At 39.8% G+C, this 24001-nt stretch overlaps 1 protein-coding gene across 3 annotated transcripts in view; it reads right to left on the reverse strand.

Moving 5' to 3' along the window:
- The window catches only part of CNTN4 (contactin 4), a 1027736-nt gene that overhangs the window by 174821 nt on the left and 828914 nt on the right, over window positions 1-24001 (reverse strand). For all 3 annotated transcript variants that reach the window (XM_005222675.5, XM_005222673.5, XM_059880036.1), the window contains 4 exons: window positions 22756-22858; window positions 18973-19157; window positions 9214-9350; window positions 6576-6705 (listed from right to left, as the gene is read on the reverse strand). In XM_005222675.5, the coding sequence (XP_005222732.1) occupies window positions 6576-6705; window positions 9214-9350; window positions 18973-19157; window positions 22756-22858 (555 nt within the window). The remainder of the gene's footprint in view (window positions 1-6575; window positions 6706-9213; window positions 9351-18972; window positions 19158-22755; window positions 22859-24001) is intronic.

The raw sequence follows: 24001 nt of genomic DNA on the forward strand, positions 1-24001 counted from the left end.
CCCCTAGTACCAATATGATCATCTATCTGAGTAGACACAACCATTAAACATGAATAGAAATATTTCATTAGAAAAGTTATCTTAATAAAATACTTAATTTGGCTTTTTTAAATGTATTTTTTTTGTAGAAGATTCAAATTTCCCTACGATTATAAGACTCAGTTCACTGTTCCAATTCCAGCACACTCTTCTATGACCCAGGGAGTTGTGTGGTTTCTCACAGGTGTACATCATACAAGTGAACCTCATCCATGACAGAAGCTAACATAGGAGAAGAAGTCTGGAAACAGTTGCCTTGAGGAGTAATAAACTATCAACTGTAATAGGTCAGTCACAAACAAGGATGTACTATTTCTATTTAAAAGTACTCATCACCAGGCTACTCTAATATACTGACCTCAAGGTAAAAGTCTACGGCATTTGCCCACCCAGTGAGTAAATCACCCAGCACCTAGGTTAATTATTTAGCAGTTTCAATCCATTAAATATAGATACATTACATATACATTAAATACCCAGACCGAATACATAAAACAAGACTAAGGGAAAAGCCTATTAAACATATGCTTCCTAACCATCTCTTATTCATGACCTTAAGGCTGTTTCCCAGCACGAAAGGGAATCTCTCTCTAGCACTGGAGGATGCTGATAATGGATCAATAGCTGCAACCAGCATACTTCTTTTCTTCGTTATACTGAAGTATCTTGTTTTCATTTTGTTTCTTGGTTCAATTCAACCTCCCTAAGATTCTAATACAGGTAATAATTAATCCGTTATTAAATCCATAAGAGTCAAACTATTACCACCCAGCAAGAAACAAAGTGACTTGTGAAATACGATTGTATTAAAGCTTACTCAATCAATATTCACATATGTGTATTTTTAAATAATCAAATGTCTTCTCCTTCTTTCATTTAATAAGAACTCTAGGGATTTACTCATTCAATACTTAACTGCCCTTTAATTCACTTGGAATATACCAGTGTGATTTTCTGGGGCAGGAAAAATGGGATATTAAATAGAGAACTTCTAAGCTTGTTCAATATCTTCCAAAATTGGCCCTTAATTAATTTTTCCATCTTCCTCTTTCAAGTTTAAACTTTGCCGATACACTTTATGTATTTGAATTAAAATTTCTGAGAAACATTCAGGATTTTCTATGGGCAAGAAACTATCTAGATGTTTTATAACTTTTGTTCAGGCCTTTTCACTCTGCACTGTTCCTGGTTCTTTTTTTCCTTTTGCCTGTATAAATATAAATTATTTTTCAAGGTTCACCTGACTAGCTCAGTCCACTGGTCAAACTCTCTTTCCTGAATTTCTGGAAGACTTACTATTTGTATCACTTGTTTGGAACTGAATAATTTACTGACATGCCTTACAGTTCTTACACTCAATAAAGCTGAGATCAGGGAGGGGGGTTAAATAACTTCTCAGGCATTTTCATCTTTACTGAGCTTGCTTGCTGATCTCAAGGGAATTAAGAAAGGACTCAGACCAAGAATTCAAATGGAATTAGTTCTAACTGGAAATGACTTTAAATAAAGCTCTGAATGTAAGAGTTGAATCAGTGATTATCACCTCATAGGCCTTGAACCCTTGGTAGAGGGAAGAGAAAGGATCTGGTGAGGATCGTAGGATATGCATATCAGATAGATATATAGACACAGATACAGATTGGCCTTCCCAGGTGGTGCTAGTGATAAAGAACCTGCCTGCCAATGCAAGAGACATAAGAGACACAGATTTGATCCTTGGGTCAGGAAGACCTCCTGGAGGAGGGCATGGCAACCCATTCCAGGATTCTGGCCTGGAGAATCCCATGGACAGGGGAACCTGGCAAGCTACAGTCCACAGGATCGCAAAGAGCTGGACATAACTGAAGTGACTTAGTGTGCACATGGATATAGATATGGATATCTGGAGATGGATGTATACACACACACACATCTCATTGTTATCATTCAGTTGCTCAGTTGTGTCCAACTCTTTGCAACCATACTGTTATGCTCCCCTCTGGGTAAGTGCTCTAGATAAAAATCATTTTATAGCCTTTCTCACTTCAGGCTCTGCTTTTGGGACTGTAGTCATCCTCTATCTTTACTCCATGATTACATCCTGTGATTTCCAGTCATTTGTTACCATCAAATTTTCTTATTTTAACAAAAGGATCTACAAAATCTTTAATAATTATAATGGCATCCCCAGACTTTTAAATTGGACAGCTTTCACCTGGAGGGTCTAAAGACAATGTGATTCATTCCTGAGGCCACACACCCTCCTCTGTAGCTGTTTTCTAACCAGTTGACACTATGTTTAACAAAGAATACACTTCTTTCTGCAGAACATTCTACGTAATCTACCTCTGTGAACTGCGCTTCACAACAGTCAGCTCCAACTACGAACAATCAGAGTCCACTTGGCCAGGATGGGACCATTGTGCTTGTCCTGGGAAGCTGGAATTATCATCCTTAACATTTATAGTGGGGAAGGTATGTGTGTGGGGGACATCCTTACAGTAGCCACACTGATGTTGACTCCAAGACCACAGAATCCTCCATGGCCTCTTTGAAAAAGACTGCAACCTCATGAATCCTCAAAAATTTTTATCTTTGATTGGGTGTTGGTTCAGGTAAAGAAGCTGGTGAGGACAACAATTATGGAAGCAGATCCTTTCTTTTTTACCTTGCATGGGTGGACGAACATTCAATTCAGGAGCATCCACTTAATCCATGTCAGATCCACATGCCAGGCACCAAGAAGTGCTCTGCAGAAGGGCAAGTCAGGACTCTGAATCTGGGCAAATTATCAGGACTTATGGAATCAGCTCTCTCTGTGTGTTGCTTTTCTCTTATTTATAACCTTTCTATTACGCTCCAAGAAGAACTGCTACTTAGACATTTAAGATAAATTCCGAAGTCAAAGTAAAGATTTTTATATAAGACAAATGCAAGTTGATGGTCTGAAGGTTTTTTTTTTTTTTTTTTTAATGCCTAGAGCTTTCTTAATTCACTAACCACTGTTTTCAAAGATTTACTTCACTAATTAATTCATTTTTTTAAAACAGTCTATCAACTCCTTCATTACTTAGTGCAGTCATTCATTCTTACATTCATTCAATATTTAATGAGTGCATACTATGTGCTTCAATATTGTATTAGGTCCTGATGATTAAATGAGTGAAACCAAGTATGGTCATTGACATCACAGGGAAGTTAAAGTGCAGTGAGAGAAAAAGACAGAGAAATCACATTAGCAAATGTAAATGTAAATGCAGCATGATATCAAGGAGCATTAAAAGGCAGGATGAAAATTCTAACAGTAGGAGCTGACCTGGGCATAGAGCGAGGTATGACTTCCTGAGGAAGCCAATATGGAGTTGGGAGAGGCAGCCTCAGTTCAGTTCAGTTTAGTTCAGTCACTCAGTTGTGTCTGATGCTTTGCAACCCCACAGATTGCAGTATGCCAGGCTACCCTGTCCATCACCAACTCCTGAAGCTTGCTCAAATGATTCAGTGATGCCATCCAACTATCTCATCCTCTGTCATTCCCTTCTCTTCCTGCCTCTAAACCTGTCCCAGCAGCAGGGTCTTTTCCAATGAGTCAGTTCATTCCGTCAAGTGGCCAAAGTATTAGAGTTTCAGCTTTAGCATCAGTCCTTCCAATGAATATTCAGGACTGATTTCCTTTAGGATGGACTGTTTGGATCTCCTGCAGTCCAGGGACTCTCAAGAGCCTTCTCCATCACCACAATTCAAAAGCATCAATTCTTTGGCATTCAGCTTTCTTTATAGTCCAGCTCTCATGTCCATACATGACTACTGGAAAAACCATAGCCTTGACTAGATGGACCTTTGTTGGCAAAGTCATGTCTCTGCTTTTTAATATGCTGTCTAGGTTGGTCATAACTTTTCTTCCAAGGAGCAAGAGTCTTTTAATTTCATGGCTACAATCACCATCTGCAGTGACTTTGGACCCCCCCCACCTCCCGCAAATAATGTCTGTCGCTGTTTCCATTGTTTCCCCATCTATTTTCCATGATGTGATGGGACCGGATGCCATGATCTTAGTTTTCTGAATGCTGAGTTTTAAGCCAACTTTTTCACTCTCTTCTTTCACTTTGATCAAGAGACTCTTAAGTTCTTCTTCACTTTCTGCCATAAGGGGGTGGTATTATCTGCATATCTGAGGTTATTGATATTTCTCCCAGCAATTTTGATTCCAGCTTTTGCTTCATCCAGCCCAGCGTTTCTCATGATGTACTCTGCATATAAATTACATAAGCAGGGTGACAATATACAGCCTTGATGTGCTCCTTTCCTGATTTGGAACCAGTCTGTTGTTCCATGTCCAATTCTAACTGTTGCTTCCTGACCTGCATACAGATTTCTCAGGAGGCAGGTCAGGTGGTCTGGTATTCCCATCTCTTGAAGACTTTTCCACAGTTTGTTGTGATGCACACAGTCAAAAGCTTTGGCATAGTCAATAAAGCAGAAGTAGATGTTTTTCTGGAACTCTGTTGCTTTTTTGATGATCCAACGGATGTTGGCAGTTTGATCTCTGGTTCCTCTGCCTTTTCTAAATCTGGCTGGAACATATGGAGGTTAACAGTTCACATACTGTTGAATCCTAGTTTGGAGAATTTTAAGCATTACTTTACTAGCGTGTGAGATGAGTGCAATTGTACGGTAGTTTGAAAATTCTTTGGCATTGCCTTTCTTTGGGATTAGAATGAAACCTTTTCTAGCCTTGTGGCCACTGCTAAGTTTTCCAAATTTGCTGGCACATTGAGTGCATCACTTTCACAGCATCATCTTTTAGGATTTGAAATAGCTCAACTGGAATTCTTTCACCTCCACTAGTTTTGTTCATGGAGAAGGCAATGGCACCCCACTCCAGTACTCTTGCCTGGAGAATCCCATGGGTGGAGGAGCCTGGTGGGCTGCAATCTGTGGGGTTGCAAAGAGTCGGACACGACTGAGTGACTTCACTTTCACTTTTCACTTTCATGCATTGGAGAAGGAAATGGCAACCCACTCCAGTGGTCTTGCCTGGAGAATCCCAGGGACAGGGGAGCCTGGTGGGCTGCTGTCTATGGGGTCGCACAGAGTCGGACACGACTGAAGTGACTTAGCAGCAGTAGCAGCAGTTTTGTTCATAGTGATGCTTCCTATGGGCCACTTGACTTCAAATTCTAGGATGTCTGGCTCTAGGTGAGTGATCACACTATTGTGGTTATCTGGGTCATGAAGATCTTGTTTTGTACAGTTCTTCTGTGTATTCTTGCCACCTCTTCTTAATATCTTCTGCTTCTGTTAGGTCCATACCATTTCTGTCCTTTATGGTGCCCAACTTTGCATGAAATGTTCCCTTGGTATCTCTGATTTTCTTGATGAGATCTCTGCTAAGTCACTTCAGTCGTGTCTGACTCTGCGACCCCATAGAGATCTCTAGTCTTTCCAATTCTATTGTTTTCCTGTATTGCTTTGCACTGATTACTGAGGAAGGCTTTCTTATTTCTCCTTGCTATTCTTTGGAACTCTGCATTCAAATGGGTGTATCTTTCCTTTTCTCCTTTGCCTTTAGCATCTCTTATTTTCTCAGCTATTTGGAAGGCCTCCTCAGACAACCATTTTGCCTCTTTGCATTTCTTTTTCTTGGGGATGGTCTTGACCACTGTCTCCTGTAGAATGTCACGGATCTCCGTTCATAGTTCTTCAGGTACTCTATCAGATCTAATCCTTTGAATCTATTTGTCACTTTCACTGTAAGGGATTTGATTTAGGTCATACCTGAATGACCTAGTGGTTTTCCCTACTTTCTTCTATTTAAGTCTGAATTTTGCAATAGGGAGTTCATGATCTGAGCTACAGTCAGCTCCCAGTCTTGTTTTTGCTGACTCTATAGAGCTTCTCCATCTTTGTCTGCAGAGAATGTAATCAATTCTGAGTTGAGAAGAAGTAAATGAAATGAAGAGGGGACAGAAAAGCATTTGAGGCAGAGGGAACAGTGTGGACCAGTGGACTGTGGAGGAAGAGAAGGTGGTGAACAGGCAGCTCAGAAAGCTCAGCACTGCTGAAGAACAGAAGGAAAGGGGCATATGTTGAAAGATGGGGCTGGAGGGGCAGTCCATAGTGCCCATAGTGCCCATAGTGCATAGTCTGGAAAATTTACATGTGAAAGAACAAAATGCACTCTGCCTGACATTCAAACAAACCCGTCCACCTAAGGCAGCTCTTCCTCTCTCCAAGCTGAAGTTTATACCCCATCAGACACCAACACATTTCAGAAACTTTGCACAGTTTAGAAGAGGGGTTGATAGAGGAATAAAAATGAGTGCCGGGGGAACTGCATCACCCATTGCAAGCATCAGAAGAAGCTGATCTCCTGAAGAGTAAGTGGTCTCCTCTTACTGCTTGTAGAATGCTTTTCTTCTTTCTCGAGAGATATCTTCAGTCTAAAGATTTCATCAACCTTTTTTCTTGGATGGAATATTTATGTTTGGGAAAGCACATGTTAGTTTAGTGATTTCAAAAGCTTTTACTTTTTTGTTCTTTCCAGTATAAAGACTCACCTATCACACTAAGCTCTGCGCTGGAAAAGATAACTCCATGTTTATTCTCTGCCACACACTGATACATGCCAGCATCTGAGAGATTCACTATTGTTATGTTGAGAGTTCCTTGCTCGATATGAATTCTATCCTGTGAAAGAAAAGAGGAACACAAAACAATGACCTTCTACAACTGAGACCTTAAGGCATCTTTGCTACATGTTATATATCAAAGGGGCTTAATGGGAGGGAAATTGCCATCATATAAACAATTTACATAACATGAGCTATTTATCCGTCAACTAGCTTGTGGCAGGTCAGATGCTAAATGAACAACCCGTACATCAGTTGGTAAAGGGAATTTAAATTGTAGGACTCTCTTGAGTTATCATTGATTTAATAGTGAAACCACTCAGATTAATATCCCTTCTAAACAGATGAACTTTAAATTTAAAATGATTTTTCTTTTTTCACTCCAAGGCTTTGTGCTAACTGGGGGTGAGGAGTGGGAAATACAAGGAAAATTACTGTTTAGAGTAGTTAAAACACTCAAATTATGGGCAGCCAACACTTTGAGGGTTAAAAGGACTGCACTCTACTTGGATGAAGCAGAAACACATATTTAATGTTGCTGAAGTTTACCAAGAATAAAGAATAAGTATTGATAATTTAATGTTTTGTTACTTGACTGCTGTTGGTGGCATGAACTAAGCTTAGGTCCATGAACTGGTGCCAATCTGAAGACAGCAAAGTGGGTGTATCAAACAATAGACCATCTTCATTCATCAGCCTGAGGCTACATAACTTGAGGCGTCAATTTTTATAAATACCCTAAAGGACCTCCTTTTCTCCAGGAGACCTGCCATTTAAAAAGTAAAATATTTTCTGTTTGCCCTAGGGTTGTGATTTAGCTGCCTGGCATCCATGATCCCTCACATTAAATAGAGGAAGGAAAATGCCAGTTACCTGGGCACCTACACTCAAGTGATTCGAAGCTGGCTTTTAGAATTGAGAGAATCATGGGACCAGCAGGAGCCCTGCAGTGACAGGAGGAGGTGTGGGTGGCACGGTGTGGACTAGGCTTGTTATATCTGCCTGTTTCTGTGGCTGCAAGGGCTGATATCCTGGCCAGTGCTCAGAGTGGTTGTTCTTGCCTGGAGCTGATGGGGGAGGAAACCAGAGCACAAGAAACTGGCTGTCAAATTGGGCCTGGGGAAAATGTCATATTTCAGCAAAAATTTGAATTCAGTGGGAAAATCAAACTGGACACAGTTGTTCCTCATCCTAAGGTCCCTCCACCTCATTTATTTTTATAGGCATGATTCCTATCTCTTTTAGCCTTCTCGACAAGGTTATTCAGATTTCTTTGTTAGACTGCTCTACAGGTTGGTTACCTTTCTAAAAAAAAATTTTTTTTTTTTGCATATGATTTGGAATATTGGCATGCAGACGTATTTTGAAAAGGAGTTATTTTTGTCTGTCTTTCCACCCATTTAGCAGATTGGGTGGCTACTTCCACCTCATCTCCTGGGCTGTGTGCTTAGCTACTCAATCATGTCCGACTCTTTGTGACCCTGTGGACTGCAGTCCACCATGCTCCTCTGTCCATGGGATTTTTCCAGGCAAGAATACTGGAGTGGGTTGCCATGGCCTCCTCCAGGGGAATCTTCCCAACCCAGGGATTCCAGGCAGATTCTTTTCCAGCTGAGTCACCAGGGAAGCCCATGAATACTGCAGTGGGTAGACTATCCCTTCTCCAGGGGAATCTTCCTGATCCAGGAATTGAACTGGGGTCTTCTGCAATACAGGTGGATTCTTTACCAGCTGAGCTACCAGGGAAGCCCTTCCCTGAGCTGCTGGTCCAGAAATAACCAGACTCATGGCTTCTCTCAGGTCCTGGATCTGCGAGGATACTGAGGCTACTGCAGTTCCTGCCCAGAGCCAGTAGAAGACGCAGCCTGGCACCTCCTACCTCTCTCACATCACAGAGTCCTGTTAAGCCAGGCAACAGTTTGGCTGCTTTTTCACTTAAGCCTTAGCTACAGGGATATTGCAGCCTGGTCTCCAAAGAGTATTTTTAATATCTGAGCTTTCAGCTCCTACTGCCTGCTTCAGGGCCTACAGACTGGTGCCTCCCACTTTGCTCATCGCTTTTAGTTGTTCTTCTACTTCTGTTCCACTAAGAGGTGTCAGTCTCGAGTTTGCACACGCCACTGCTACATGTCCGAGGCACAGTGAGCATTTTGCTGGTCCATGTACTGGACTGTGTTGTTCACTAGTCTTCCCAGACAGAAGACAATATAAAACCACACTGAGTGGAGAACTGGAGAGTCTTACACACTCACTTGTACATGCAAACTTGTATCTTAGCACAATTACATGATCCAGAGCTTCAGCATAACTCTCCAATTGTAAAGCCAGTGACGTTAATCTCTGAAGACCAAAGATCCGGTATGGATGTTTAACAAGGCTGAGCAATGCTGGAAAATTGGATTTATGTACAGTTTCTATCTGTCAACCACATTCACTTGTTCCACTATTAATGGCATTTGGTTATATAATTTTGGAAACAACTGGTAATTTTTCTCTTTCCATAGCAACAAGACCACACACCACATTAAAGTCAATATTAAGACACAATTTTCATTCATTTGCTTACCCGAGTTAACAGTGGTTCGCCATTTTTCAGCCACCTGTATGTAGGCTTGGGCCTTCCATTGGCTTTACATTCCCAGAAGACGTTTTCTTCAATGGCCACATGGATGTCATTTATTTTTTGACTCCAGTTCGGTTGAGCTATAGCAGTTCACAAAGCAAAGATGTACATTCAGTGCATGTTCAACTCATGTTTATCATATGCAATTAAGGGACAAAAAAGGGTTTATGATAAAATTAATTTTTCAGAGGTTATGTCAATTGCAAAGCTGGGTGGAAGTTCAGTGGGTACTTTTAGAATAAAACACCCCACCTCATGTCCAACTCTGAATGTCCTGTTTTTGCAGCCTATGTGGCTGTTTTTTCCATCACTAAAGGCAAAATGAGCAAAACTATCACGAGCCATAGGGTAAAATTAACTGCTCCTCCTCCCAAATATCTATTCCTCATTTTTTCCAAAAGAAATCTCCCACCACCACTCTGTTACTTTAAGCTGGGCTCATGTTTTCCTAGCTACCCACTGTATTTCCCTTCATTTGCATCTAGAGGTAATTATAGGATGAGGTTCATGCCAATGATAGGTGGTATGTGTGTGGAAGTGATGAGGGCAACCTCCAGGTTACTGACTTAAAGATACCAGCCCTGGATTCTCATTTTTCTTTCCCACTGATTAGAAGGTGACAAGTGAAATAGCCTTGGGCTCACAGATGAAGCTATGTAGGATGAAGATGCTGACCTTGAATGATCTTCTGGAATAAAGCAACCCCAGACCCACATGCCTATTTTTGGAGACATATGTATGAAGGAAAGAAACTTCTTCTTTAAGCCACTATATTTCTATGTGTCTCTCACACGCATCATATAAATAATTTCTGTGACTCCTTTCTCCTTCAAGACTGTCATCATTTTCTATTATTACCTTTTTTCATGTTGAAAGAATATTTTCTATTAGCATATGGCCTTACAATTCCAAATCTCTGAATGAGCCCTGGTTTTCACCAAAACTTCTTAAGGAACTAGGTCCTGCCCTGCCTAACACAGGAATTCAAGACTGCACTCAATTCCCACACTGCTCAATGCCATACTCCAGGGGTCCCCGAACTCTCTGGGATCTAATGCCTGATGATTTGAGGGGGAGATGATAATAATAGAAATAAAGTGCATGATAAGTGTGATGCACTCAAATCCTCCTGAAACCATCCTCCCACCCTGGGACTGTGAAAAAATTGTCTTCCCTGAAACTCGTCCCTATTGCCAAAGAGGCTGGGGACTGCTGTACCACTCCCTCCTACCACCAAAATTGTGCCTCACCTCTCATGCTTCAAATAAAGTCCCATTTTCTCTCCTTGTTCTTAAGGGAAATAAAGACAATGCTAACCCACATTCCCTAAAAAGTCTTCATAATATCAAGCCTTCCCTAAAGCACGATTCATGCTATTGGTAAACTATAATGGCACATGTAATTAGGCAGAAAACCCTCAGCCCAAAGTGCAGAAGCAAAGAGTAGTCATTCTGGAATGTATCTTCACACTGTGCACTTGCGTGATGCCTACCAACTTGAACCCAATAGTTAGAACTGGTATTCATATTTAATTAGAAGATGCTACTCAATATTCTTAACATATCTCTTAGCTGACTTGACCTCAGTATCTTTATTCGATGAGGTTACCAATCATTCATAATTTAATTCAAAAGGAAATGACTAGTGTTGAGCTCAAGCTTATATTATCAATAATGAAAAAAAAAAAAAAAACTGGAAAAACAACTCACTTAACCAGCAGAGGTCCCTAGGTCCCTGAATAAATGCTACTTTCTCTTTTTATCCATCTATAAGCAAATCTCATGTTTTTCAAAGAGCAAAACACAATTTTACAAATCTTCTACTGATGGGGATGATGCATTGTTTCAAATGAGGGGAGGCGGAAAGGGTCAGCTTTCAAAACAAGTTATAACATCAAGAAGCATTAACTTGAATGCAGGGTTGTAACCTTTATCCTTGAAGGAGCTGCAAGTCTGCCATTGTTCTTTATCTTCCTGGTGCTTTGCAAAGGGAGCTCAAATGGTAGATACTACCTTTTCAGTTCTCTGTCTGGAGAATTTGATGTGCAACACTGATGAGGCTAATGGCAGTTGTGTGCCTAATTTCACATGCAACCTGCTGAATATTTACCCCCCACAGGGTCTATGAAAACAAAGCAAACAAGAAAAACTATAGAAATCTGTGTGGAATATTAACGAAGCCAAACTTTTCAAAGAGAGTGAGGAAGAAAAATAAAATGGAAGGGCAAATGTAACTTATGAAGCAATGTCAAGTTGAAGTTCAAAAAGGAAACATCAAAACCACATGCAGAGACAGAGATTTCAATGTCATAGATTTCCTGTAACTCTTGGGCTTATTCATTGCTTTCTTTCAAAAACACAGAAAGAGCTGGAAACACAACCTTGCAATCCTCAAAGAGGATAGGGAGAAGCGAAGGGAAGGGAGGGCCTTGAGAGGATTTTGAAAAGACCTTGCAAAGTTCTAACTAATTAAACCCTTCTGAGGGCTCATTCTCTCTTCCAACAGGGTTACAGAGGTTAAGGTGCTCAAGAACAAAGCTCAATGGCAGTGGTTTGTGCTGGTCAAGGAGAAATCAACAGCAAATTCAGTCTTTGTGAGACATCGTCAGATACTTGCCTTTTCTTTTTTAAAGTAAAATTAATGCTCAGAAACCAGATTTGAAGGACAAAAATCTACTCCTCCTGAAGTAAAATGAATTCATAGGAACCAAATTTGAAATGATTTAAACACATTCCTCTTGAAGTCAACATCTGGACAGGGGCCCACGGGAACTGAGAATGGAATACTGTATTATATATATGGCAAAGGATAAGATGATCTTTCTTTTAACATGCCAATTGCAGATCTACAGGGCAAAAACCCACACAGTGAAGGTTTCTCCTGCCACTCACTTAGATTAGATGAATCATATCTAAATGAGTGAGTTTTTTGTAATTGAATAGTTCTGTGCCTGATGGAAATTGTTTATATCTCTACATATCTCTTTGGGTCACTGAGTTCGAAGTCCTTGGATAACAAATGGTCCACTTTAGTGCATAAGAGAAAATATTGTTTCCTTTAACTTTTTTTTTGGATAATGTATGTGGGTCCGTGGTATTTATCACTTAATATCTAGGTTCTTTTGCAACACCATATCTAAAAAAATAGCTCCATGGAAGGCTTGAACAGATGGATTCAGCCCTATTATTTCAAAACGAAGTTTATGTCTAAATGCTTTTCGGGCATTATATATATGTAGATCCCAAATACTAAACAGAATTAATCATATTCACATATTAAAACAGAACCATCTGTTTTGGCCATTCATATTCTTTCAAGGTTTGAATAGAAGAATCTCTCCTCTAAAGCGAATCTTTAGTCTTGTTCTCAAGATACAAATTAAACTACAAGGTTAAATGATTGTGTTTTACTTGACTCTATGACACTGTTAATCTCTTGCATAAATGAACAAGCTCTTCATTCCAATCTTTTGTTCAACAACTGCCAGAAACAACCTAAGTCAATGCATAATCCAGCCACTGGAATCATGCAAGCATCTTGTCCAATAACAATTTATATTGCAGACAGATATAGTTTGACCTTAGTGGTCAAACAGTTCTCAGAGGTATCTGGTTCTCTGACTGTCCAAAACCAGAAATTTCTAATAGAAAGAAAAGCCATCAAGAGCCTTAGCCCTTAGGGGAAAAAAAAAGAAAAGATAAAATGGGGGAAAATAATTTAAATTGCTATTAGAATGATTACCTGTAGCCATTCAAAATTATTTCTGGTTGCTTACAGTCTTAGAGAAGATAAATCTATCTTAAGCTGTACTCAAAGATATTAAGGGTTTTTGGTATCAGTTCATTTGGGACAATTAGGCAGACTCTTGCTTGAGTGCAAAATTATCTCATCTTCTGTGTTCATTCTTTTGGTCATTCAATTCTTTAAGCCACTTTGTGAGACTGAATATTAGCTAGTGATCACACATATACAGCACATCTATGGGGAAATTAGTATACCATACTAAATAATACTTCTATATTCTGACCCTAGATATCCTCCCATACTATTTGTGGGGTCATGAAGTCCACAGTTTTGCCTTTAGAGCCAAAGGACCATAGCCCACAAGGTCTCGACATACAGCCATAGATGTAAATTGGAAGGAAAATAAAAAGAGCTCTTTTTGGCTCAATAATCAGGTGATTATAAGTCACTTCCTTAGAAAATAGGAAGTGAAAAACTCAGTTGTTCACCTGGATGTTTTCATTTATGACTTTGGTTGTAGAAAACAAGCAGATAAAGTATCTGAATGATTGATGACTTTTTTTCCCTTTTACCTATTTAATGAAAATGTCTTATTGGCAAGTCAAAGAACACAGAACAGGTCTAAAGGATCTCTGATTCTCACTCATTCTATCATCTTGGGTAAGTTATTTTATGTCTCTGGGTCTTTATTTTTAACTTGTAAAAATCAAAGAGTTGGCTCCAACAGATCCTTCCAGCTCAAACATTATACATTCATTGAAAAACAGTCTTGTTCACTGCTTGAATATTATATTCCCTATTTCCTCATGGTGAAAATGACTTTACTCTCTTAATACCTGTTACATCTAGGAGAAATTGTACAAAGGTATTAAATATCAGGAAATTTAGCTCATGTTTCATTCTTCTGAATGATGACTGTTATTCCACTGGTCTATTTGTGCAAAAAGGAATAATGAGGTGGAAAGATGAATAATTATCAAGTGAATTAAATCCATTTTATACCTCCCTCTCCTTTTTTCAAAGATAATTACTGTAGCATCCTCCTTCCACTGTATCTTTGTAGACTGGTCATAATGCTTGATGTGACAGAAGTCTGCGAGCTTTCACGGGAAGCAGGAACACCTTTATTTGCAGTAATTTATTCTTAGGGTTCACTCTACCACCTGGAAACAACCTGCATAAGAGCAATGGCTTTTGCACTGTGGACTCAAACAAGTAGCATCAGCACAACCAGGAAATGTAATAGAAATGCAAATTCTCAGGTCCCACGCTAGCCCAACAAAATCAGAACTTCTGGGGAGTTCTGCATTTTAATAAAAATTTCAGTTTATTCTAACTGCACTCTAAAGCTTGAAAACTTCCAGCATGAAAGAACAGGCATAGCATCTGGAACCTATCTCTGCTTACTATGGGCTTCTCCAGTGGCTCAGATGGTAAGGAATCTGCCTGCAATGAAGGAGACTGGAGTTTGATCCCTGAGTCAGTAAGATGCCCTGGAGAAAGAGACGGCAACCCACTCCAGTACTCTTGCCTGGAGAATTCCATCGACAGAGGAGCCTGGCAGGCTACAGTCCATGGGGTCACAAAGAGTCGGACAGGACTGAGCAACTATCACTCACTCTGCTTACTATGTAGCTTCAATCAGTAACTTGAGTATCTCTTTGGGAAGCAGTTTCCATATTTAGAAAATGGCTAAGTGTAGGAATGACAAAAAAGTGTCTTACTGGTTCTAAGTCCAAAATATATGTCAAGTCTCCATTTATTTTCATTCTTTGCGTCCTAGCCACCATCATTTCTCACCTGGTTGGCTTTCTGACTGCTTATCCTGCTTTTACTCTTGGTTCCCTATAATGTAATCATCGCAGAACAACCAGAGTGATCTTCTAAAAGCATGAATACAACTGAGTCATTCTCCATTTATAATCTCACAGTGGTTTCCCATTATCAGAATAAAACCCAAACTCAGTGCCTGGCTTACAAAGTACTGCCTAATCTGCCACCCTCCTTTGTTTCCAAACCCTTTATCCTTTCTCACTAGGACTTAGCCACGCTGGCTTCCTTGATGCATCTCACACATGGTAAGTCGTCTTCTGCCTCAGGGCCTCTGCACTTCCTTACCTTCTGCCTGCAAAGCACTACCCCTTGAAAGCATGGCTCTTTTTCACTCTTTAGGTTTCAGTTCAGAAGTCACATCTTACACAAGTCTTCCCTGACTGCCTTATCTTATGAAGTCTTTCTTCTGTTCTTGAAAAGTGAAAGTGAAAGTTGCTAAGTTGAGTCTGACTCTTTGTGACCCCATGGACTACACAGTTCAGGGAACTCTCCAGGCCAGAATACTGGAGGAGGTAGCCTTTCCCTTCTCCAGGGAATCTTCCCAACACAGGGATCAAACTCAGGTCTCCCACATTACAGGTGGATTCTTAACCAGTTGAGCCACAAGGGAAACCCAAGAGTACTGGAGTAGGTAGCCTATCCCTTTTCCAGTGGGTCCTCCTGACCCAGGTATCAAACTGGGGTCTCCTGCATTGCAGGTGGATTCTTTACCAACCAAGCTATCAGGGAAGTCCTTCTTCTGCTCCTAGTTGCCTGCTATCATATCATCCTAACCACCTTCTTCATGACTCTTATCACCTTATGAAATTTTCTAGTTCATTTATTTGCATAATAGTGAATTGCTTGTTTGCTCCTAGTGAAAGAAAAGCTCCTTGAAGACAGGGATTTGTATTATAGTCCTAAGCGTCTAATACTCTGCCACCTCTGGTAGGCAATTAAAAAAAAATTATTTGAACAAATTAATAATATATTAAAGTCATTTTGGAAAATGTCAACATTTAAGCAAGAAAGATTTGTAGTAATGTACCCTTGAAAATATAATATCTACTTCAGTAAGTTTTTAATGCTGAAAAATACCTGAAAGAGCAGATTAAACCACACAGACAAGTACAGGCCATGGCACAAATAACTCGGGAAGATGGAGATGGGTAAAAATGTTCATGTTTGAACTAGCTTCAATTCTTCCCAAACACGAGTAGCACATGCTAAGCTAAAGACACAATCACAGTGGAAACACACCAGCCAGGAATACAGGCTCCTATGACCCTTACACAGGGAATGTAGGAGCAACGAAAACATGCTCAGCAGGCCTTTGGAGGAAGGTTAAATGGTTTCAGTGTGGGATAGAAAAATTGCCATTTTGTCAGGCCAGAACAGAGGTGAGCACACCTGTCTGGTTTCTCAACTGAAGAGTGGATGAATGGGATGCAGCAACTTGGAACCAAAAAGGACAAGCAGGTCTCTAAGCTGAAACCCAAGGTTTATTGTCCCCAAGCACAGCACATCTTAACACTGTGAGACATTCTCTTGTCAACAAAGAGAGCATGTTCATGGATGAGTAACTGGGGCTACTTTCTCCCCTTTTGTGAAATATATATGGTGATTTTAATTATAACAACTCATTTGAATTGGAGATCTAGGCAGCTGGATATTGGGAACACTGTATTGAGAAAACCCAACAGAGACCAAAGGGAAAAAAAAAAAAATGACAGCCAAGCACTTTTGCATAATTAAGCTCTCCTGTGACAATGAAAACAACTCGATAATTTCCGTGTCACCGATATGCTAGTTGAGGGAAAATAAAAGGATAAAAAAGATGCAACAGCCCACCATCATGAAGTCAACTGATCTGACAAGCTTCTAACACCTAGGGTGGTTGACAACGGAGAAAAAGCTGAGTTATCTTCAGAAAGCAGGCACATTTCATTTAGCTTTTTTTCCCATGGATGAATGCAGATAACTTCATTTAAAAGGGAAACACTGTTAGCATCAGATTTTCATCTCCAAGGCTGGGTCCCGGAAAACCTTTCATTGTTTCTCCAGAAGGTTATTGATGAGGTTGATTCTCCAGAAGACTAACTCTGGAATCTTCTGTTTCCAGTGTAGGAAACTTATGACCTACTAGAAAGCACTATGCCAACTCCTGGTGACAGAATACTTCCTACGTTTTTAATATACTGAAAAACAGATATTTCACTTCAAAGAAAACCATGAAAGTGAAAAATTACTTCGATCAATTAACTGAACAACACAACTAACATTTAGGGATCACAACTACTTAATGGAAAAATCAATCTAACTAATTGAAAAAGGAAAACACTGGCCATTTACCTGAACATTTTCAGGTTGTTCCTACTTGATGCAGGAGAGATGATTATTATACTGAAGAGAAAAATGTACTCTTGAGTGTCCCTTGGACTGCAAGGAAATCCAACCAGTCCATTCTAAAGGAGATCAGCCCTGCGTGTTCTTTGGAAGGAATGAAGCTAAAGCTGAAACTCCAGTATTTTGGCCACCTCATGTGCAGAGTTGACTCATTGGAAAAGACTCTGATGCTGGGATGGATTGGGGGCAGGAGGAAAAGGGGATGACAGAGGATGAGATGGCTGGATGGCATCACCGATTCGATGGATGTGAGTTTGAGTGAACTCCGGGAGATGGTGACGGACAGGGAGGCCTGGCGTGCTGCGGTTCATGGAGTCGCAAAGAGTCGGACACGACTGAGTGACCGGACTGAACTGAACTGAAACACTTAAGACAGTGATTGCATCTCACTGAACAAATCGGTAACGTTCAGTCTTAAGTTTTTCTAGCAATGAACTGTGATGTCTTCTGCTTTTCAACCAATCAAATAAGGTGTCAACCATCATAGTTTATGAAAGAGCAAAGATCAAGCATCAGATCTGTCGTTTGGCATGGGCAGAGTTGATCATTTAGTATTGTTGAAGGAAGATGGGTGATTTTTAAAAGGTGCATATTTATTTAAACAATTGGTGCTCAAGTTATCACGTGAAGGACTGGCTAACATCATGTGCATTCATTATCCCTTGGGCAACGCCACAGGTATGAGTCCAAAATGCCAGATGGGAAGGTTGCTGAAGGCTAGCTGATATTCAAAAGCTCCATCCAGTTTCTAATCATGCTTCTAAAAAATCTTACATGACTACTGAACAAAATCTTTTCCCCATATCTGAAATCCAAAATACTCTGGAAGAAGACCCGATGAAATAAATAGACTTTTGTGGTATCAGTTGTTGAAAGACATCAGAAGGTTTAAAGTCTTTGCTACAACTTTCCCCTAAAGAACTGCTCTTATCCCTTTAATACACATTGTTGTTCACCTAAGTCATTCTTAAATAATTATCAATCTATAATATTTATTTTCAACACCGCATGGGATTCAGGCATGTTCCAACTTGGGAGAACTCAGTTTGATTTCAAAATGCCTATCAAATGAAATCCCTTTCTGGATTCCAAAATGATACCCTAACTGGGTTTCCAAGACAGGCTCAATGGATGACCACGTGCTAGAAGCTTTACATTTGTGTTCTGTTTGGATCAATGCCGATGGTTTGATTGGAATAGGAACAGCTGCACAGAAAGAGTCTATGGGGTGAGAGAGATTTGTCATGCTCCACTCTGATAAGAACTAAATTTGGACAGCATGCATTTTGAAATGTTCATGGTACCACATTAAATCGCTACCAAATAGGAGCAATTACCAAGGATTAACACGAGCTCCAAGTCAAAATTTGAATGAAGAAAAGCGGAGAGCTTTAGAAATAAATAAATAAATCAGGAGGAGGGATAACAAAACTTTTCCCTTGTCAGGTTTACAGCTTGATGGCAGCAGGAAAAATAGGTCCCTAGTGAATGTGTTCACACTAATATGCATCCCTCAACACATCAGCCTGTATCTTCCCCTCTGCTGTCTCCACACCACTGCCCCCAACCTCCCCTTCCCCACCCAGAACAACCCAGGGGATGATAATTAGGCAGCAAACAGGGTTTTACACAATGGTATTTTGAACAATCCTTCTGAAAAACCTTGAATGCAAATCTCCTAGTTTATGGGTTTTAATACCAAGAATGTCAACAAATGATAAACTGGAATCACTACCTTACCATAGAAAGTCAACTGTCCTTTTGCTACATTTTTCCCTCTTGAATTCTCAGCCACACATTCATACAAGCCAGCATCCTCCTGCTGAAAATTGGGGATTTCAAGAATCCCATTTGACTTGTGTCTTCTGGCTTTGGTTGCTATCGGCTTTCCATCAGCTCTTCTCCAGATAATAGTTGGTACTGGACTGGTGGCAAGAAAAAAAGGGAGTGAATCATGTTAGAGAAACTTTCTTTTATTTGAATCTATGCTCGTTACAATTCCTTCCTTCTTGGTTCCAAACATTATATAGCTGGCACTAGACAGTGTTCCCCAAAAGTCATTTATTCATGTATCACTATTATAATTTCAGTGATACATCTCTAGTACTATTATGTATTCTGTTTTCTTTAGGGATTGAACCCAGGTCTCCCACATTGCAGGCAGATTCTTTACCAGCTGAGCCACCAGGGAAGCCCTTAAAATCAAATAACCTTTCTTACCCTTAAAGAAGGTATTCCATATAATATACAATATTACCAATGAAATAAAAACAGATTTTTATACGCTTGTTACATTTTTTCCAGTGCATCTGTTTAAGATCATAAATATAAAAATTTTTAAAAGTCCATGCACAAATGTGGAGAATTAAAAATGCCTTCCACTAAGATGTGGTCCAGAACCCCTTCTGCTTGAACCAGGTGGCTACTATGACTTAAAATAAGACAGAAGTGATGTGGTGTCAGTTTCAAGGCTCAGTGGATACGAAACTGGCAGCTTCACTTTTTGCCTCTTGGAACACCCTGTGTGGGCCCTTACCAACTTCTAGCAGTCCATTAGGAGGGTGGTTTGGGGAAAGTTATCTTAAAATAGCGAGATAAGGAAAGAGGCAACCTGTGGGGACTTTAAGTACTCTCAAGGCATCTATCATCCTGCAGCTGAAACTGTTAGAATGCATCTTAAATTGTAAGGGCATTACTGAATCTGCAGATCAATGGTTTAGCGAGCTAACCACAGCTTCTGAGTTGCGGCTTCCTAGCAGGGGATACAATTATTTATCTATTTATTTTTCACAAAGGCACACACAGACAAGAAACTAGACTAAAAACCTGCTAATCTTCTCTGGGAAACCTGAGATGGTATTTTAAAAATTAGAGCCATCAACTCGACTACACTTGTTTTAGAGGAATTTAAGTTCATTAGGCAGAAACTAACTCAAAATACGGAAAGGGCTCTATCAAAAGTACATTATGGGTATCTTTACATGTGATGAGACAGTTAAAACGTGCCAGTACAAATAACTGTTCTTAGACAGTCTTTCTGCTCTTAAGTGGGCCGTGATGATGTGTTTCCGCAGCTGCATGTGTGTATCCAAACACTTCTGTGTAGACTGGAGGAGCCCAATTTGGGTCCTTTGTCTTCATTCTAGTGCCATTCAAGTAGTGTGAATGGAGTTTAATTCATACTCCCTTTGAAAGTGGGAACAACATAAATTTTGCTGTCTTTCTCCATAGATTTTTCGACGTGTCACCTTGCAGAACTCTCCAAACACATTCCTATACCATCTAGTTACGTTCTTTCATCTTTTCTTTGCATTAAGCTTCATATATATATATATATATATATATATATATATATATATGTAAATGGGCTCCCCTGGTGGCTGAGTGGTAAAGAATCTGCCTTGCAATGTAGGAGATACAGGAGATGTGGGTTCGATCCCTGGGTCTGGAAGATCTCCTAGAGGAGGGCATGGCAACCCACTCCCGTATTCTTGCCTGGAGAATCCCATGGACAGAGAAGTCTGGCAGGCTATAGTCCATGGGGTCACAAAGAGTCAGACATGATCGAAGCATCTGAGCATATGTAAAATAAAAAATGGGACCATCTTTGACTGTTTAGCAATCTACTTTTAGTCTCTTAGTGATAAATAATGGGCATTTTCCAGGTCTTACATGTTGTTTTACAAGCTGACTTTTAATGTCAGTACAGTGTTCATTCCTATAGCTATGTCATAATGTATTTAATGGAGTAAGTTTTCAGAAAATAAAGAATGAGCGCTGTATTTTTCGGCCCCCAAGTAAAGATACTACTGTAGAGTATACTGCCCTGACTTGAAAACAGGAAAAGCAAAAGAATCCTTTCTTTAGAACTAAAAATAAAATTGAAAAAAAAAATGGAACAACTTTCTTGCATGGTTGCTGTGAAATAAAAAATGATGTGAATATAGATTACTTGCTAAAACAGAAGCTGAGCAAAAGTTAGTGTCCCTGCCTTAACCCACATCTGGGCCCAGGAAAAGGGTGAGGAGTTGGCAATGGGTTAGCTGGATAAATGAGGTTGGCTACAGAGATTCACATGCATCATTAAAGTGCACCAATGACTAAAAATTCTTATTTCAGGTGAAAGTTTTTATCACTGATGCCAAACCTTTTCTGCAAGGTTACTGGGAAAATCTTAACTGATCTATTTTTCATTTTCTTTATGCTCTCTGACAGACACTCTAGGGATAATTTAACTGGTTCCCAAGTAGGCTTAACTGAGAAAACTCCACAGATTGAATAATAAAGTTGTGAATAATTTTGAGATGACTCTGTAAAACAGAGACTCCTTAGAGAATATCAGGTCTTGCCAACCTCTAGCCAAAGTAGAAAGAAGATGCTATTGCTTATATACGGAATCTAAAATACGACACAAATGAACTTATCCGAGAGTCCCTCGGGTTGCAAGCAGATCAAACCAGACAGTTGTAAAGGAAATCAGTCCTGAATAATTATTGAAAGGACTGATGCTGAAGCTGAAGCTCCAATACTTGGGCCACCTGATGCAAAAACTGACTGACTCACTGGAAAAGACCCTGATGCTGGGAAAGATTGAAGGCAGGAGGAGAAGGGGACGACAGAGGATGAGATGGTTGGACGGCATCACCGACTTGACGGACCTGAGTGTGACCAAGCTCCGGGAGTTGGTGATGGACAGTGAAGCCTGGTGTGCTGCAGTCCATGGGGTTGCAAAGAGTCAGAATTGACTGAGTGACTGAAGTTAACGGATGTAACAGAAACAGACTCACAAAGATAGAGAACGGTTTTATGGTTGACAAGGGGGAGGGAGTTGGGGGAGGTGTGGATTGAAAGCTTGGGATTAGCAGATGCAAATGATTATACAGAGAATAAATAAACAACAAGGTACTGCTGTATATCACAGGGAACTGTATTCAATATCCAGTGATAAACCATAATGGAAAATAACATGAAAAAGAATGTATATATGTATCAATGAATCACTCTGCTATAGGGCAAAAATTAACACAACATTGTAAATCAAATATACTTCAATATAAAATAAAATTTAACAAAAAACTAGAAAGAAGAGCCTTTCAATTTAAAAAGAAATAGAAGAAAAATTTGATGCACACTCTGTAAGCTGGGACCCAAATGAAATTCTACCTTTTTCCAAACAGTCAACTTCACTGTACCTCAGATGAAGGCCACTGTTTTCCTGTCATTCTGGGTCAGACAACATGCACATTACAGGTTATCGTAACAGAATGAAACACTTTCAGAACTGCCTATTCTCCTCCCCTCTGTGGCCGTGTCCATAGGGGCAGCTAACTCCTCGCATGCCATGCCACCTCCCTTCTCCGTGATGACAGGACAGAATCAAAGAGGCACACACAGGATCACAGTGAGAGAGGCTTGGCTTGCTTTTCAGTTACTTCATAAACCATTACTGTGAACAGTGCAAAGAATTTTCTTGACTTGCCCAAGCTGGAGGGAGGACAATGGAGGAGACAAACCAGAACTTACTTTCCTAACGCAAAGCATTCCAGCTTCACCGTTGTTCCCTTTGCGGTCGGGACCGTTTCTGGAAACTGCACTTCTATTTTTGGTTCATATTCGCCCATCACCCCTGTGAATAAACAAAGGAACTAAGCCTTGGAGATTCTTTTAAGACATACACAAGTGTTTTTGTGTTAATGTAGGATGTTCCTATACATCATTGTGTGTGTAATTAATCCCTTCACTTAAAGAGGCTCCTATCTCCAATAGCCATGAATCATGGCTTCTTTCCCAGTTACTGCTGGAGGAAATGTGTATTCCAGCACCACACCATCTGCCTAGGATTAAATTCTCCATGTGGACAACTCTGCTTCTCAAAAACACTTTGTTAAAAATGTAGTCATGGAAGAAAAAAGGGGGGGTGGTTAAGTCCTAGTCACCATTAATACCACATTATTATTTTTTTTTTTTGGAAACATACTGCAGAAAATTTAAAATATGTTAAAAAATATGTGCATGCTTTAGTTGGGTCTCTGTAAAGAACATTTCTGAGTAATTAGTTTATAACCACAAATTATCTTTCACTTTTGAAGGCCAATCTGAATGAGTCATAAATTGGTATATGCAAGGTAACACAAAATTCATATATTTTTATTATATTCTGAAATGATGATAAAAGAATAATAGGTAGTAAATATAGGAAATAGCCTGTAAGTGATACCCATCTTGCCAATGGTAGTTTTACCCTAAAGATCCTATTTTCTTACTTTCCAATATTTCAAAAAATTACTGTACAATCATAGCCAAGGTGTCAAAGCCTAACAAATTAAGTCCATGCTTTATAACTAAATGCTTATGAATTATTTCTCATCAGTCATTCTTAATGCTGTCTACCACTACTCTAGTTGTTTTGATACATTCATTTCTGTTCAATTTCTAGTCATTTTCTATGGCCTCTGATTCAACTGTGGCAATATAAAGTTTAAAATTATCTAGCTCACTAAAACATGATAGGATCCTCCATTTCATCTCTTCTTTAGGTTTCCTACAGTTAGAGAAAAAAAAGATCAAAGGATTCAGATGAAAAGGTTCAAAGTAAGGCATGGATGGGGACAGGAACAATGGCTCAGAGAAACAATTCTATGTGTTTTGCAGAGGTGACCCTCTTTATCTTCAGCTTCATAGCCTGAGAAGCAGCAAGGGAATGTCTTCAATGTGCAAAAAAGAAAAAATCAACCCCTTGAGTCAGATGATCTAATAGCCTTGCTAGATT

Source organism: Bos taurus, chromosome 22, assembly GCF_002263795.3.
Source record: "Bos taurus isolate L1 Dominette 01449 registration number 42190680 breed Hereford chromosome 22, ARS-UCD2.0, whole genome shotgun sequence".
Classification (NCBI taxonomy): Eukaryota; Metazoa; Chordata; class Mammalia; order Artiodactyla; family Bovidae; genus Bos; species Bos taurus.